Raw genomic sequence first — 18,226 nt, 5'->3', positions numbered from 1 at the left:
AAACCCGGACCCGGACCCGGACCCCACACCCTACCTGCTGCGTAGAAGCTCTTCCTGGACGTCCCGCATCGGGTTTAAGTAGTCCAGCGGTGAGGCGTGCGCATCCTACCGATATCTGAGCTCGCGACCAACAGACGAGCGGAGGCCCCGCCCACCCCGCCCACCCCGCCACCTACCGGCGAGAAAAGTAACAGCCGCTTGTCTACAGAGACACATTGGATAACATTTGCCATAAAGTACAAGCAGGCTCAGGGGGCAAAGTCCAATGACACCATTGTGTGAATAATTCATTTAAAGACTACTGAGTGAATTTTATTAATAGCTCATTTATTGATATGCTTACGTGGCCTATTTAATTATGTATGTCTCCTGTATAATAATACGGGAGGGTGTAATGCATAGGTCATGTTCTGGGATGGTTGATCAGTCAGTGATGTTGACAACACATAAAGGCGTGCCTAGAAGTTGTGAGTTGTATTCGACCCAACATGACTGTCATCTATTTAGATTTACTGTATATTAAACAGTTAAAGTAATGGAATAATACAAACTAAGAAATATGAATTCATAGTATTTACTTATCTGTGTTAACAGGTAATTAAGCAACATTTTAATTGTTAGTTGGTCCAGTATGAGCAAAATCAGGCGGTTAAAATCTACCTGTGATCCACAGTTTGAAAGCTTATCTCATCAAGTGACAACTTATTGTGTGTCGCTCACAGTACTTGGTCACTGTTTGAGAGGAAGGATTTTGTGCCAGACTCTTTGTATGATAAATACTTGGTGTCACTAAAGTCCGAAATGATTCACGAAACATCATGCCTTCTTTTGTGAAATCAGAATTTCACAATGTTTTGTGAAATCATTCAGACAAAAATCTGAAATGTACGAAACATACATGTGGCAGTGAGGCTAAGACGTGTTCATTTGAATAAACATTGTTTCAGTGTTGAGAGAAATGGTGCAGTAATCAAAAATTGTGGAGTGCTTCACATAATGAACCTATGAAGTCGCCATTAAAAAGGAGAGGGGGAGGTGAAATAACAGAAAATAAGTTATTGTAAAAAACAGCATTAGCTTAGCCTGAGCTGTCTTTAGCTTGTACCATTAGCTAGCTAGCTACATCTGTATGGTTGGTGCATCTTCTGTTTGTGGTGAAAAAAACAACTCTATAGTAAAAAAAATAATTAGCATGAACAAATGAATGCAAATATATGTCACTTTCTTACTTTTTAAAATGGACATTTAGCATTCTAGGTTCTCACGTTAGATTCATGTTCTTTGCTATTTGATATTTATCCACTAGGGATCAGAAGAACCAACTATAAGGTGAACTGACGTACAGTCGCCATAAGAAGCCGTTACTGGAGGTAGCGTCTTCTTATGTGGTGCTAGCAAACAAGAAGCGGTGCTAGCAAACAAATGATACTTCTACATCTGGCAGACAAGGAACACCATTTTGGTCACAGTGGAGGCGTATCTCTGTCCACTTGATGAATTTAAGCTCAATATTCACCGACGTGTTATCGTTTTAAAACACATCTCGGCCTTTAGCTGACTGTTTGACCTTCTCCAGCATGAGCAAGTTGCAGTGCTAATGGTAGAAAACTAGCTTCTTCCTATTTCCCCTCATTATGTAAGAGAGCAGTTGACGTTTCCAGAGAACTATCTAAACTCAAGGTTATTAAGGTTATTGAGCTTTTTTCCTTTCTTGGTATGTGTGAAATAACTGCATTTACAGGTAACAGCACAGTTTCTACAGAGTGTGCAGGGTCATCTGAGACTTTTTATATGTCTATACATTTATACCACAAGGTGGCAGTAGTGCCGTTTTGTAAATTCCCTTGTTGTGCAAACGCTGCCTTCAAGCACTCATATTTCCAATAATAAAGAAGCAATTACAAATGTCTTGCGCATGTAAATGCTTCCGGGCTGTGTTCAATGTTTCAATAGGAAAAATATGTCATAGAAATATACGAGATGGTTGTTATTTACACAGCGGTGCTAAACAAAATAAAGTAATTTACGCTCAGTTGTAAATGCAGCCTTCCCAACCTCTAAATGTCACAGCAACCTGGGCAAACATGGAAAATTGCAACCTTTAAAGTTGCAATTAACACTGTTATTTTTTTACTGTTTGTGTGTAATCAGTTCATTGTTCAATATTTCTGATGGGACTGGAGTCCCAGTTCCCTTTAACTTGACTTAACACAACACTCATGCATGGCATTAATAAATATTACACTTTATTCATGAAAAACAACATATTCCTCTTTGTAGTTTCCTGACGGCGCTTGAAGGCAGCAGTGAATGACCGACAGTATATTAACACCAGTGAGCAATCCAGTTGTTTTCATCTGTACGCGTGTCCGTCATATTTCTCACAAAATAAATCACTAGCAGGCTTTTGTATTCTCAGACATAATTAAAGCTTATTGAAAGATGAAAATTAAGCATGTTTTTGTGATTGTCTCAAATGATTAAAACCTGAAATATAGACCTAATGATGTAAGCAAACCTTCAACAGCATCAGTAAGTAAACACACATTTAGATTTTAGAAGTGTGAAAAAGGATGACAGAAGTATGCGCAACATGAAGCTGCTGAGGAAGTCGAGCTGGACGAGGGCAATGACCTAAATGTCAACCAGCAGTTACATCCAAGCACTAACCATGCTCACGTGTATGGTCACACCGAGTTCTAGCTTCGAGTGTGTGATGAGATATTAAATGTGCAAACACTATGTAGCAAAAGCGAAGATAAGTCATAAAGTTAGCTTGAATCAAGCGAGCGTAACGATTCAGTTTCCAGTTTGAGAGGAGCTGTAGCATCCGTGTCCACACCAAGTAAACAAACTGGACTTTTATGTTTGAACACAATCGCATGCGATTCAGAAGGAGAATTACTTTATTATATTTTTGTCATTCATTTCAGGCCAAACATGCACAGACAGCAGGCATTGACATGCAGCTGGAGAGGTGTCAGAGGGATGGGGCCAGTTAGCGCCTCGGCAGTGCCCAGTATGTGAACTGGCACCTTGCCTGCTGCACAGTGTGCCAAATACACTGTACAATATTAAAGGATAACATAACAATGTGAGTAAATCAGTCACGTTCAGATAGTGTGGTTTATCCTCCGCAGGTAAACTATTTGCCCTGCTGAGTTCACTGGCCTTTTACGCAGCATAAACCGATAGGACACTTACCCTCAAACAACACACTCTGACCCTGAGTCCCAGCCAGTCCTGTCCAATAAGAAGGTGGGTCTCGCTGACGGGAGACTCAGTGTGCTGCTCACTGCAATAATTAGTAGCAACTGAAGGTCTGGGATGAAGTGAAGGAGCGCTGCGGATTTGGGTTTCAAACGAGGATAAGAAAGATAGACTTCAAAAGGAAGCGTGTAGGTATGTCCCATTCTCTCTTGAAAGTCCTAAATAAATGCTCCCTCATGTGGGGTTTCATTTTTGGCATTACCATCATTACGAAACACTAATTATTCTGTCTTTGGACATGTGAAATGTGCTCTATTTCTGCTTTTTTTAGAAGTGTCAACATGCCGACCGGATCAGTGAAATTGCAAAACATAAAAAAACTGGGACATGAAAACCACAGCTACGACCTTTCCAATGACGGTAATGCACAACAAAAGTTAACAAGAAATACTCCAAAAATTATCAAATAATACGGAGATCTGTTATTTTATTTGAATACAAAAATATGAAATTATTATATTACATCTACGGATGCAATTGTAAAAAAAGTTGAATGCTTTTTCTATTCTTGTGCTGCAGAACCAGCTGGCTCCAATAAGTAAGTATGCTTTTTTGGGACTCATCTTGGATATTGTTTTAAGGGTTATACATGACTGTTTTTTAATTATGGGTTGAGTTTTTCAAGTAATACTTACTATGTGTGACTTGACTTTCTTGTCTTTACTTGACTAGTTGACTAGACTTGTCCTTACTTGACTAGTTGACTAAACTTGTCTTTACTTGACTAGTTGACTAAACTTGTCTTTACTTGACTAGTAGGTAGACGAGGTCAGACTAAATATACATGTCATAGTTGTATTGTGTCTTTAACAGCGCTGCTGCATCAGAAAATAGGTTAACACTGAACAAAAAGGGTACAAACCACATGTTTAAGTAATGCATACAATGTGCATTAGAAATTATGATTTATTGCACGATTTAATGCAAGATTGGGTCCAATTAAGGATTGTTTTCATCACTGATTAATCTCTCTTAATTTGCAGTGCATTGAGCTTTCAGGGCCACCGTACAGGATCATACATTACATACATAGTTGATAGATTAAATGATCTTGACTGGTGAATTCCAGCATCAAAGGGAGGAGCAGCCAAACACAGACAGACACACACATCTTCATCTTGACCATCTGCCAGGGAACGAGTGGTAAAAGGGCTGGTTCAATATCTGCAGCGCTGATGAGGAAAAGTGGGAATAAAAGGAACAGAGGTTGATAGAAGTGCCTTTAAATGAACAATTATTACTTGATGATCCATTACAGCAGAAACTAACCCTAACCACCTAAAAATGAGAACCGTGGCAAACAAAACTCTGGCTCTGCCATTTCCCATCTCCACCGTACTTCTCCTACACGCTTAGGAAAAGTTTCAGTTTGTTGCAACCTGCAAACTCGCCGCTAGATGGCGCACACACCTACACACTGCACCTATAGACGTGTTCTGTGCCTATATTTTCAAAGTGTTAACAGGGAGATAAGTTTAGCAGCTCATCGCGTGTTTTGTTTTTTTCCATGTAGGGCCACAAAAGGTTCTAAGGATGATGAGAAGTGAGTACAAGATGGCAATACAGGAACTGTATCCTTGCACACATTCACCTCCAATAAAAACTAATCAGCCTTCTATTCCAAACAGAAACCAGGGAGCTGCAGATCAACCGGCGATAAGGGTCGGCTTCTTTCAGCTGGTAAGATGTGCGTTCTTCGCTGTGTGACGCATGGCTTCTTTCCTTACGTCCACTTTGAGTTCTGTCCACCTAATGCGAGTGTTGTAAACGCACCTCTCCAGTTCCGCTTCGCCACGTGCAAAGATGTGCTGATGATGGTGGCGGGCTCCGTGTGCGCCGTGCTGCACGGCTCGGCCCAGCCCCTCATGCTGCTGGTGTTCGGCATGCTCACCGACACCTTCATCGATTACGACATCGAGATCAACGAGCTGCGCGACGACAGGAAGGAGTGCGTGAACAACACGATCCAGTGGAAGAGCAACTACACGGACGGGAGCCTCATGAACAATTCAACGTGGGAGATGTTCATACCGCTGAAGAACAGGGCGTGTGGGTAAGTGGCTTGTGAGAAATGCATGAGATGGCCTTTTTCTCAACATCAAATATGGTGTAAGATGTGATATTTGAAGTTTGAGATCTGCGTTGGAGTGCATGTGGTTCGGTAGTTCTTCATAAATGATTAATTTGCCGTATTTGTGCTATTTTTCAGGATTCTCGACATTGAACATGAAATGACCAATTTTGCCTACTATTATGTTGGAATTGCAGCAGCTGTGTTCCTGCTGGGGTACTTTCAGGTTGGTCTTCACATGTCATTATATTCATACAAAGAGACTGATCTAAAATTAGATTTGTACGTGCCATCCACCTAAAACCAATTCAATCAGCATGACATATTTTGATCCCATCACCCATTAGATCTTGAAGGATATTGCCCAACCTCTTAAAGCTTCCTGCTGCTTTGATATTCTGACTTTTTATAAATATATTTTAACTGCATGGCACCAGATCTTCTGCACATAGTCAACTCTTCTATTATCTCTGGCTATTTTTCCACAAGCTCTGAAACATGCAGTTATTAAGCCTTTCTTATCGATCTAGACCCCTCACTAATGAACAAGTACAATTGTTTTAACAGTTCTTAATATATTGGATCTCACGACTACATTCAACATATTACTAGACTGGGAAACTGGATGGGACCTTATGGCACATTTGATGGTTTGAATCTTATTTGCAGGATAGGGACTACTTTGACTTTAAAACACTATTGGATTATAGAGCACTTAATAGTTTAGAGATTGTATTTCACTTTCATAAAGATAGGAGGCTTACCAGAGACAGATTTTGATCTAATCAAAGCAGGAGAGGCAGAGATATGCAGATTTTAGTTCCTAGAATGGGTGAAAATCGCTTGATCTTACATTTCCCATAATGCATCATCAGTTATTTTCTCAAACTTGACAAAAGCTCCTCCAAAGCCACGGAAGTCTTTATACAGCTGTTTTCTGAGGCTAAGCTGTACTCCTTATGTCGAATAAGCTGAACTTCATCATTTAATATTCATATAGTGCCCCTTAAATGTTTTACGTGACATTTCTCCTTTTACCCTTCAAAGGGAGGTTGAAGCTCAGGGTCCTGATACCATCTTGTTGCCCTGTTTGCTTTAATATCTAACAAATACGAGCGCAACCGGTCTTTTACGACACAGATCTCCCTGTGGGTGACGGCCGCTGCCAAGCAGATTCAACTCATCAGGAAAATGTACTTCAGCCAAGTGATGCGGATGGAGATCGGCTGGTTCGACTGCACCTCAGTGGGGGAGCTCAACACTCGCATGTCAGAGTGAGTGGGGCGATGATCACATGATTCCTGTGCCATGGAACATTTTTGATGTGTCAGCGTTAACGTGGTTATATATCTGTGTTACAGTGATATCAACAAGATCAACGACGCCATCGCGGACCAAGTTTCCATTTTCCTGCAGCGCTTCACCACCTTTGTGTGCGGTTTCTGCATCGGCTTCGTGAAAGGATGGAAGTTAACGCTTGTCATTGTCGCAGCGAGCCCAATGATCGGTCTTGCAGCTGGTCTCATGGCCATGGTGAGAACTTCTGTTGACTTGATTTGGCATCTGTTCATTTGATTTGACTTCTATGGACTTGTTCACTAGACTTGTCTTAAGCCTATTCGTCAACTTACCTTGACTTCTATTGACTTGCCGACTTGATGACTTGACTTGTCCTGACTTTTGTACTAAACTTGCATTCACTTGTTGATTTAACTTCTCTTGACTTGAAGACGTGATGATTTGACTTCCTCTGACTCGACCTTTCATCAGCCGACTTTAACACTAGACTCTCTTTACTTGTCTACCTGGTTCGACTTCTCTCGACTCGAGTTGTTGACGTGACTTCTCTTGACTTGTCTTTTTGACTTAACTTGAGTTTACTTCCTCCTCTCTTGTCTAGTTCGTGGCGAAGCTAACAGGGTTGGAGCTGCAGGCCTACGCCGAAGCCGGAGCCATAGCAGACGAAGTCCTCTCCTCCATCAGGACTGTGGCTGCTTTTGGTGGGGAGAAAAAAGAAGTGCAAAGGTAGAAACTTGCCAGATGAAGGTTGAGGATCGAATTTTTCCTCTATGCAGCTGTGCATGAGCTCTTCTTCTTTGCAGGTACGACAAGAACTTGATCTCAGCGCAGCGTGTGGGCATCAGGAAGGGTCTGATCATGGGCTTCTTCACCGGATACATGTGGCTGGTCATCTTTCTGTGCTACGCTCTGGGCTTCTGGTATGGCTCCAACCTGGTGGTGAACACTGCGGAGTACACAGCAGGAACACTACTACAGGTATCACACCAGAGATCAGCATTGGAGCAAATGGGAAAAGTGTACTAAACACTCACACATTGAATTTCACCATTTCCATGTAACCGAAAGAGCCGTTGGAGCGATAACACACTGACGTCTTCCTTCTAGGTGTTCTTCGGTGTTTTGATCGCAGCCATGAATTTGGGGCAGGCCTCCCCATGTCTGGAGGCGTTTGCTTCAGGCCGTGGCGCTGCTACCATCATCTTCGAGACTATTGAGAGAGTGAGAATGCTTGATATTATCATTTTGCAAGACTTTAACCCTTATAAGGTGCCGTATTTATTTACAGGAAACCCTTGTTTTGGGTTGACAAGTCTCATTTTTCATAAATGTGCTACTGCCAGGAGCCGGAGATTGATTGTCTATCTGAGGCTGGATACAAGCTAGACAGGGTCAAAGGAGATATTGAGTTTCACAATGTGACCTTCCACTACCCCTCCAGACCTGAAGTCAAGGTACTTGCATGCGTCTACACTCGTTGTCATGTATAGCTGAGGGGAGAATTTGATTTCTGGAAACACACATTTTTGCCATGGCGTCATGTGATCTCTTCTCAGATACTGGACCAGCTCAGCGTCCCAGTGAAGTCCGGGGAGACCACAGCCTTCGTCGGCCCGAGCGGAGCTGGGAAGAGTACTGCCGTTCAGCTCCTCCAGCGCTTCTATGACCCTAAAGAGGGCATGGTGGGTTTGACAGCCGAGACAGTGATTCTCTCCTCAGTGGTGCTTTTTGTCCACCGCTGAGATTGAAGATTCCCTCGACACATTGTCGCTGCCGACTTTATTCTAGTCGATTCAAAAATAACCGTCCCCCGAGGGTGATAGAAGAACATGATAATCTGTTTCATTATTCAGCCAATGGGTCCTAACAGCCTCATTTTTCACTTTTACTTAAATTAGAGGTCTTTGCACACCTTACTTTCTTATTGCTTTCAGTTTCCAGAGGAGGAAAAAGCCCCTTCCAGCATAATGAAGGTTATGCACAAGACTAACAACTTTACCAGTTGAAACTAGCATTGTTGCAAAAAAAGAAAAAAGAACACACATTATAGCAGGCAAAGTACTCTAATAGCATCGTCCATCAATTTTAGCACACAACCAGCTCTCTGTGCCCTCCAACTCAGGTGACCCTGGACGGCCATGACATCAGAGGGCTGAACATCCAATGGCTGCGCTCGCTGATTGGCATTGTGGAGCAGGAGCCCGTGCTGTTTGCCACCACCATCAGTGAGAACATACGCTACGGTCTACCCGGCGTCTCAAAGGATGACATCATCGCTGCCACAAAGCAGGCCAACGCCTACAACTTCATCATGGACCTGCCGCAGGTGACGGTTTCAGGGCTTCCAAGTGTGAACATGTCGAGTTTTAACCGGCTTAATAACTTTCCCTGTCATTTAAAAACAGAAATTCGACACCTTAGTGGGGGAGGGTGGCGGTCAGATGAGCGGCGGCCAGAAGCAGCGTATCGCCATCGCTCGAGCGCTGGTCAGGAATCCTCGCATCCTGCTGCTGGACATGGCAACCTCCGCTCTGGACAACGAGAGCGAGGCTATAGTTCAAGAGGCTTTGGATAAAGTGAGTCTATGTGCTGAATTAGCTTCTGCTCTCATCTCAGGTTGGGATGATTTATGGTTGCATTGTGTTGTCAGCCTGGTGACAGGACAATACAAAGAAAAACCTTTGAATTTAAAATGTAGTTTAGAGTCATCTTTTTGTTTTGACAACAAAAGACATAAAAAACACTTCACTGTGACTGAGAGTTTTTGTGTGAATTGGACTGTTTTGGCTACGAGGCTCATTTACATAGAAAGGGGATACATTTTGCGCCAACCTTCTGCATATTGCGCAATTTAAATAGGTGCAAATAGTACCAGATGCTATTTGCTTGACAGCGCAGTCGGGTGAATTTAAACCCTTTGTGCTGCTGTAAGGTTAACACGGTTTCTATTAGCGATTGGAAAAGCCGCGCAATACTGAAGTCTGAGTGTGCGGTCTCTTTTTATTTCAATATACTGAATTAACATTGTAATTATATATAACGGCAAGAGGATATTTCTACCACATATCAAACAATAAGACCTATAGATAAAGGAAAGTACTTGATAAGGAAATAAGAAAATAAATCCACTTCACAGCCAACAACGTGAAATCAAACTTGGGTGTAAAAGCATGGAAGATTGTTGTTCTTAGTCCCGACATACGTTTGGTTTCGTCACAGGTACGCATGGGTCGCACCACCATCTCCATCGCTCACCGCCTGTCCACCATAAAGAACGCCGACGTGATCGTGGGCTTCGAGCACGGCCGAGCCGTGGAGTGGGGCAAACACAACGAGCTGCTGGAGAGGAAGGGCGTCTACTTCACTCTGGTCACGCTGCAGAGCCAGGGAGACGAGGCTCTGAACGAGAAGGCTCGGCAAAGTAGGTCCAACCTAATGTGCCAGAAGGATATTTGTCAACATGTGGAAACTATGAGGGTCTGCTGATTGTGATCGCCGCCCTTTGTTTGGATGTCTTGCATTAGTGGCTGACAAAGAAGAAGAAACAGCGAGACTGAATCTATCCAGAGCAGGCAGTTACCGTGCCAGTTTGAGGTATTACTCCCCCGCCTTTCATCACTCATTTGTTTATTTGTGTAAACTGTAATATCCATTTCCACGGTCCTGACTGCATCTAAATAGGATTATTACAGCAGTCATTTTGTGTCATGGCAGGAACTGGCACCTTCATTTTACTTAATTGCTCTCTTACAATTACTTCGACATTTGGATCATTTAGCTGACACTATTATCCAGAGCCACTTACAAAGTGCTGCAAACAGCGGAGGAGGCTTGAGGTCCTCGAACGCCACCGTTACAAGCACCCAGTAATGAGTGCACGGAGAACACCAGCAGCAGAACGCATTCCTGTTCCCTTTGAATGAATATTCATGTGCATGAAGAGATGGATATCAGCAGCTGTGGGTTTTTTCCTTGACATGGGAAGTTGTTTTGTTTTTGCAGAGCCTCTCTTCGCCAGCGGTCCCATTCTCAGCTGTCCAATCTGATCCCAGAGTCTGCTGTTCCCATGGTTGGAGAGCTCGGCCCCAGAGCCTACTCTGTGTCACAGGCAGACAAATTCACGGTATCCAATTTTATATGTGGGAGGTTGAAGCAGGTCCAACATATAATTACAAACCGTATCAAACCACTTGAAATGTTCTTTGTGTTCATTTTTCTATAATAATCCTCAGATTGTATAGTCAGGGAACAGCTTTGACTGCCGGCTGATGTGTATTTGTTTCTGTGAATGCTCAGAATGCCGTCCCAGAGGACGAGGAAGAACCAGTGGAGCCTGCTCCAGTTAGCAGGATCCTGAAGTACAACCTACCCGAGTGGCCCTATATGGTTTTTGGATCCATTGGTGCTGCCATCAATGGAGGGGTCAACCCCGTCTACTCTCTACTGTTCAGTCAAATCCTGGCGGTGAGGTTCCGGATGTCATCGCAAGTTCTGAAAATACACACAAATAAATAATAATCTAATTTCAATGAGTTGGAAAAACATTAATTTCAGTTTCCTGGTTGTAATGCAAAAGGCCTGTATACATTGGTGGCATTTTATTTCGTGCAATATACTTTTTGATACTTTTGATTCTAAATGTACATAGAAACTCTTCATACATGGTCAAACTGCCATTGCAATCAAATAGTTTGTCCAAAGCTAAGCCAAACCATGTTGATGTGTTTCTAACTCCAACCGTTTGACACCGCTAACCATGTGCAACCTTTAGTCCAGTCCTTTCAAAGTGTCTGTGTATGATGGTCGATATTAACATGTTTCTGTTCTGTTTTCTGTTCTTTCATCTCTCTCTCTCTCTCTCTCTCTCTCTCTCTCTCTCTCTCTCTCTCTCTCTCTCTCTCTCTCTCTCTCTGTGCAGACATTCTCAATAACAGATGTCGTGGTTCAGAAGAAGGAGATTGATAGTATCTGCGTGTTCTTTGTCATGGTCGGCGTGGTCACTTTCTTCACCCAGATGCTGCAGGTAGAGTAGCAGCCAGACTGATTGCTTTAGTGCTTCTCTGCCGGCCTCGCCCCCTCCTTGCATTCAAGGTTGGAGGGAAAGTCACCAGAGAGCTCCTCTTTTTTTCTCAAATTAATACCTTCTTTGAACGAAAAAGATATTCCATTTTGCAGAGAAGCTGTTCTATGATTGATTCAAGAGTTCTGACACCCTTTTGGGGGAGCGGGGCGGCAAAGACGCAATTTTCTCTGATTAGTTTTACATTATGCTGAAGATCACTGTGATGGTATTTTGGATTTTATAAAAACACTTCCCGCGCGTGTGTCTCCAGGCTTACGCTTTCTCCAAGTCTGGAGAGCTGCTGACCCGCAGGTTACGGCGGCTCGGCTTCCAGGCCATGCTGGGCCAAGAGATCGGCTGGTTTGATGATCACAGGAACAGCGCCGGAGCTCTGACAACCCGCCTGGCGACCGATGCCTCACAAGTTCAAGGAGTGAGTGATGGCCGCAATATAAAAAGAGAGGGATTTTTAAAGAGTAATTCAGTCCCACATTCAGCGCTAAACCACATGAAAGAAACTGAACTCATCCTTCCCTTTCCTAGCGTATTAGAGAACTACAATGGCCTTCAGGTAAAAGCGCAAAAGGTCCTATCTACAGCCAGTGTTTGATTTGTCTGTTCTGGGCTACTGTAGAAACATGGCAGTGGTATCCTGAATCAAAATGTGCGTTGAATTCAAACCATTCTTTTCCACTTCTTCCTCGAAGGCCACGGGCTCGCAGATCGGCATGATCGTCAACTCTCTGACCAACATCGGCGTGGCCGTCCTCATGTCCTTCTTCTTCAGCTGGAAGCTCACGTTGCTCATCCTGTGCTTCCTGCCGTTCATTGCCCTGTCGGGCGCCTTCCAGGCCAAGATGCTCACGGGGTTCGCCAAGCAGGACAAGCAGGCGATGGAGACCGCCGGACAGGTAAGACTTTGTTGTTTATGCTGTACAGCTTCACCAAACATCTATTTTCACCCGTCGTTCACGACTGCATCAGCATCCAGTTTGAACAGTATTCTGTGTTCCACGTCAAAAGCAACGTGTCATTATTAGGGCGTCATCAGCTGACGCGTCTTCCGACAGCAGATAAGAGACAGCTTAAACACAGTGTCTATTTTAAGCTCCAGGTTTCAGTTTTTCTCATCACTGAGGATAAAGCTCCCCAGCCCTGCAGCTGAACTCAGATCCTTCGTACAGTAGCTTTTTCATTAGCTGCTCCTGTAATTTGGTAAGCCAGGCACAGAGCTGTCTGGCTCAATACTGAGGCCACCCAGGCCTCAGATGTTGTCATAGTACCGACAACACGTAGTGCATGAAACACCACCATGTTACAGTGAGAGTTCACAATCAATGTACTGTCAACTTCCTTTAAACCATCTCATTTATTCCAATGCAGTAACCCCAAGCCACCTCAATGAAGTGGATTAGATTGGAAGTGTAATGATCCCTGTGGGGGAAATTGGCTTTCTGCAGCAGCATAAGATAAGATATGAGAGATACAGACTGAGCACATGCTTTATCTGTATCATAAGTTTCCACAGGTGAAAAACCTGAGAAATTAATTAGGAACAACTTCTTTTCAACTATCTGTCTTGTTTTACCTTAACTTTGTCATTTATTAATCTGGTATCAGACCTTCAACACAAGTCTTTTTTTATTTGTAGATTTCCGGCGAGGCGCTGAACAACATCCGCACCATCGCGGGTCTGGGCAAGGAGAGGATGTTTGTGGACACATACAAGGCCCAGCTAATCGCTCCGTACGAAGCGGCCCTGAAGAAGGCTAAAGTGTACGGGGCCTGCTATGGGTTCTCCCAGTGCGTCGTCTTTTTGACCAACTCCGCCTCCTACAGGTTCGGAGGTTACTTAGTGCAACAGGAGGGGCTCCACTTCAGCCTGGTGTTCAGGTGAGAGGAGAAGGCTGTCAGGTCTTCCTTATCCTTACTGCTATTTAATCCACAATTAAAGTTGACATATAATGCTAATTTCCAGGGTCTGTATTTTACTTGTATTTTGGGTTTCTACTCGAACATGTTTGCTTATTTTTCTCATACTGTCTGACTGAATATACCTGTATCCTCCCTCTTTCTGAAACTCTCCGTTTTAAGGCTCTCTTTAAGCTCCGTCCCAATAAAGTCTAGTCTGCTTGGTTTGCGACAAAAATATATCTCGACAGGCCACAAAACCTACTGGGTCATCCTATTTCACAGTTTGTGGGTTGTATGTGCGTACGCACTGACAAATCTCCTTAAACTCCAGGCGACACTGCTTTTCACTGTCTCATTTGTATTTTTTTAAACATGGTGGATCCCGTCACTGCCAAAAAGAGCTGCAGGAATGAGTCGTGAAATGTGTAAATGAGCTGACTGAACTAAGGTCTGTGGTTAACACAAGCTGAAGAGATTTGAACGTTTTGTTCTGCAACGTAAAATACGCTAGTTAATGCTCGTGAATTTTGAAGCTTTTATTGGTCTTAAAAAAGAAGGTTGCAAACAAGTGGCTCAATGATACTCGACATCACGCCGACTGGTCCGCCTTTACAGCCTCGTTGTGTATACTCACACTCATGAGAGCGTGGAGTTTACAGCAACATTAGCTGCATCTGTGAAGATTATCTTGCTGAACAAAACGTGTATGAGTTATCAACTTTTGTTAACAACAGAGCTTTTTTTCTGCAAAAATTCTAAAATTCAATGGGAAAAAAAACATTGGCTTTTTGCAGAGGGAACAAGTGGGATGCTAATTTGTATCTGGTTAGCCTACACCACTACACCACTCAACTACTGTATGGAGAGGTACTCACATAATGTATACATCTAACAGCTGTTGCTAAATAATGCAAACCATGAAATAGTTTTTGAAACTGGGTGTGTTTTAAGAATATATATATATATATATATATATAAATAAATATATATATATATATATATATATATATATATATATATATATATATATATATATATATATATATATATATATTAAGAATTATGACTTGGAAGGACAATTCTCTGGTGAGTGTATGTACAAAAAGATTGAGAAGATGTCTGATTAGTGACATTGTGTTGGCTTCTCTGGCAGGGTCATCTCAGCCATCGTTACCAGCGGCACGGCCCTCGGCAGAGCCTCCTCTTACACGCCAGACTACGCCAAGGCCAAGATCTCCGCGGCACGTTTCTTCCAGCTGCTGGACCGCGTGCCTCTGATCAGTGTCTACAGCGACAAGGGAGATAAATGGGTACGATGGCATGTGTTATGCTACGTATTATGTGCTATTCCACCACATTGCATGCTGAGTGTATGAAAAAATGAGTGCTGCCTGCTCTCTCCATGATGAAAAGTCTAATTTATTATTCCTTTATTGCTTTGCTCATTAATTTTGCATTAGTCATGAAAGAGAGATGTGTAGATGGAGGAGACAAGGAAGGATTGCTAGTCCTTATATCAAATATTGTACATGCAAAGGAAAAATACACTCCCCGGAGCCCTTTAAAAGATGGAAGGCTTTTTAAATAATGAAAGAACTATTATTAAATTAAACTCTGTATTACCAGAAGAGGTAGCCACCTCTTCTAACACAGAGAAACCTATAACCTTTGTTCTGTTATTTATCCCCCCCTCTCTTCCTCCCTCCGCTGTGTTTTCAGGAAAACTTTCAAGGGAACATCGAGTTCATTGACTGCAAGTTCACCTACCCCACCAGGCCAGACATCCAGGTCCTGAATGGGCTGAACGTGTCGGTGAAGCCCGGCCAGACGCTGGCCTTTGTGGGCAGCAGCGGCTGCGGGAAGAGCACCAGCGTGCAGCTGCTGGAGAAGTTCTATGATCCCGACCAGGGCAGAGTGGTGAGGACACACGGCGGCATCCTGCAGATGTACATTTGATTCAAAGAATTGTTTCTTAATTATTATATTCTGTTAATGGTAACATTTTTGAGGTACTTGTACTTTTTATTTCATGCAACTTAATAATCGCAATTAGAGGGAAGATATAGTTTTTACTTTTTATTGTTATATTAAAAGGGGCTCTGATCTTTTTATTGTTAACATTACTTTGACACAAGGTTCAGTTAAATTCAGTGCTATAAGTACTATAAGCCAGTGAGAAAGGTTGGACGCCGTCTTCTGTGGACCTTTCTGCACGCTGTCAGCAGAGCAACAAATAGCTAACTGGCAAAGTTAGCTGCTAGCTGGTGAATACAGAGCAATTAGAAGCTAATGAGAGGCCGATGGAGACCAAGAACGGAGCTAAAAGGAAAGTTAATATTGGACTTCCATTTGCCAGGTCAACACAAACAGATTTATAGTGATCAGTGTCAAAATGTGAGCTATCTCGTTGTGAAATGAGTAAGACATATCTGCTTCAGCTTGCACTCTCATGAGACTCAGTTGTAGTGTCACTGGAAGAAGTTTGTCAAAGTCAAAGAATAATTACTGGACATTCAGTGACTGAAGTATTTCTGACCCTCATATCACTTCAATTCATTCATCAATCGGACATTTATGCTGACTTTGTGCTGCATATAAAAAAGGGCACTCCACACAGGATGGAGGTTTGCCTTTGTGCCAGTAAGGGATCCCTGCCAAGATTCAAATGGCCTTAATTGAGTTGGAAGTGGTTTGGAAACGCGTAGTCCTGATTCCCTGCTTGAGATTTAAAAAGGACAGCATCACCTCTGCATAGTTAGGAGAAGAATTACACCAGAGATGGTGTTATGATAACTCATTAAGTGGATTGTATTTCCAGTCTTTGGTTATTATATTGCTTTCTCCTAATGGTAAAATCAATTGCTTCCCGCAGCTGATTGATGGCCACGACTCGACCCGCGTCAACGTGCCCTTCCTGCGCTCCAAGATCGGCGTCGTGTCCCAGGAGCCCATCTTGTTTGACTGCAGCATCGGAGAGAACATCAAGTACGGCGACAACTCACGGGAAATCGGCATGAATGAGGTCATCTCTGCTGCCAAGAAGGCCCAGCTCCACGACTTTGTCATGGCACTTCCTGAGGTACTGTTGACATTTTGTGTGGAATGTCTGTGGTGAGGACTCAAAAGGAGAGGCCCGTCTACAGCTCTAACGACAAACGGTAGTCAGTGAGAGACTGTAAACATATATTTGTTTTAGGTTTGGGGTCCACAACTGTCGTTTGCTGGATACGACAACTGGCTGACAGCTCAGATATTTCATGTTTATTAAAGCTGCAGAAAGTAATTTTCCCTTGGCAAATTAAATACATCTCGATCACCTTGATTAATCAGAATCCGTTTATTTGTTAGGAATGTTTACACAAACGAGGAACATTAGACATGAGACGTTAGACGAGACAAACAACAATCAACAATCAACGACAACAACAGTGCAATGGGAATTAAATTAAGTATAAAATAAAGTGCTCAGACAAACAGATAATGTCAATGTAAGTGTATGTTAAAGTGACATGTGTGTAATTGTGTTCTCTCAACTTGTTGTTGAAGCGACTGTATTCTCATTATCATCCCGCCTCAGAAATACGACACAAACGTCGGTGCCCAGGGCTCTCAGTTGTCTCGCGGTCAGAAGCAGCGCATCGCCATCGCCAGGGCGATCATCCGCGACCCCAAGATCCTGCTCCTGGATGAGGCCACTTCCGCCCTGGACACCGAGAGCGAGAAGGTACGCCTCATTAAACTCTGATCAGCGCCGTCACCGTGTGTTGAATCCACACACTTCTTATCACAGTTCAGTGCAAGCTGCTTGATATTCGTTGGGCACAGAGAGCAAGGCGGGTCGGCAGTTAATTATTATTATCATTAACGTCATTATCATTCATCATCTCTATTATTATCACCAGCAGCGCACAGTTCGTACCAGCCCTCCAGTAGAGCCTCTTTGTGTCTGCGGGGCTATGCAGTAGCTTTTCCAGTTCAAACGGCTGAACCACGCTGAGGACCAAAGAGGCCTCTGAGGCGCACTGATACACTGGAACATTCTAATGATAGTAATCAGCGCGTGATTGTGAAATTACTATAATTGTCTCCTGTGTGGGGAGAACGGAACACTGCTTCATGTTTGTGTTGTACCATGACAGACCGTGCAAGGCGCCCTGGACAAAGCCAGAGAGGGTCGGACGTGCATCGTCATTGCCCATCGCCTGTCCACCATCCAGAACTCGGACATCATCGCCGTCATGTCCAGGGGCTTTGTGATCGAGAAAGGAACGCACGACCAGCTCATGGCACGGAAGGGAGCCTACTACAACCTGGTTACCTCGGGAGCACCAATCAGCTAACGTGCTCGGGGGGAAGAGTGACCAATTATCAAGGCAGCCAAGCGTGTAAGGAGCAATGCAATTGCTGTACATGGACAGAGACCTGAAGCCAAATTATCGAACAGAAAGAAGATACACCTATTCAGTGTTACAGTTATTTATTTTTGGGTTGGGGTCCTTTTCTGTGAGTCTCACACCCAATTAGGGGAAAGGAAGTTACTCACTGCCTTTGGGTTGTGTTGGCAATTGTCCATCTATGATCCACGTTTTATACAGCATGATTCAGAAGTG

At 43.3% G+C, this 18,226-nt stretch overlaps 1 protein-coding gene across 1 annotated transcript; it reads left to right on the top strand.

Annotated features, from left to right (window-relative positions):
* Positions 1-5,066: 5,066 nt before the first annotated feature.
* On the top strand, positions 5,067-17,956 carry abcb11b (ATP-binding cassette, sub-family B (MDR/TAP), member 11b; the record flags this gene model as incomplete). The annotated part of the gene is made up of 24 exons (XM_079236970.1): positions 5,067-5,323; positions 5,480-5,567; positions 6,482-6,615; positions 6,703-6,874; positions 7,242-7,366; positions 7,444-7,618; positions 7,748-7,861; positions 7,984-8,094; positions 8,197-8,322; positions 8,763-8,966; positions 9,046-9,216; positions 9,860-10,061; positions 10,165-10,234; positions 10,643-10,763; positions 10,937-11,104; positions 11,559-11,663; positions 11,974-12,135; positions 12,410-12,613; positions 13,354-13,595; positions 14,770-14,926; positions 15,336-15,533; positions 16,489-16,695; positions 17,194-17,340; positions 17,756-17,956. Exons 1-24 carry the CDS (start codon positions 5,082-5,084, stop codon positions 17,954-17,956), a joined length of 3,846 nt encoding a protein of 1,281 aa, XP_079093096.1. The 5' UTR covers positions 5,067-5,081.
* Between the last annotated feature and the right edge of the window lie 270 nt (positions 17,957-18,226).

The sequence above is a fragment of the Taurulus bubalis genome (assembly GCF_910589615.1).
Source record: "Taurulus bubalis genome assembly, chromosome: 21".
NCBI classification, from domain to species: Eukaryota; Metazoa; Chordata; class Actinopteri; order Perciformes; family Cottidae; genus Taurulus; species Taurulus bubalis.
The sequence above is the reverse complement of the archived record's forward strand: the minus strand, read 5'-3'. Positions and strand labels throughout refer to the sequence as shown.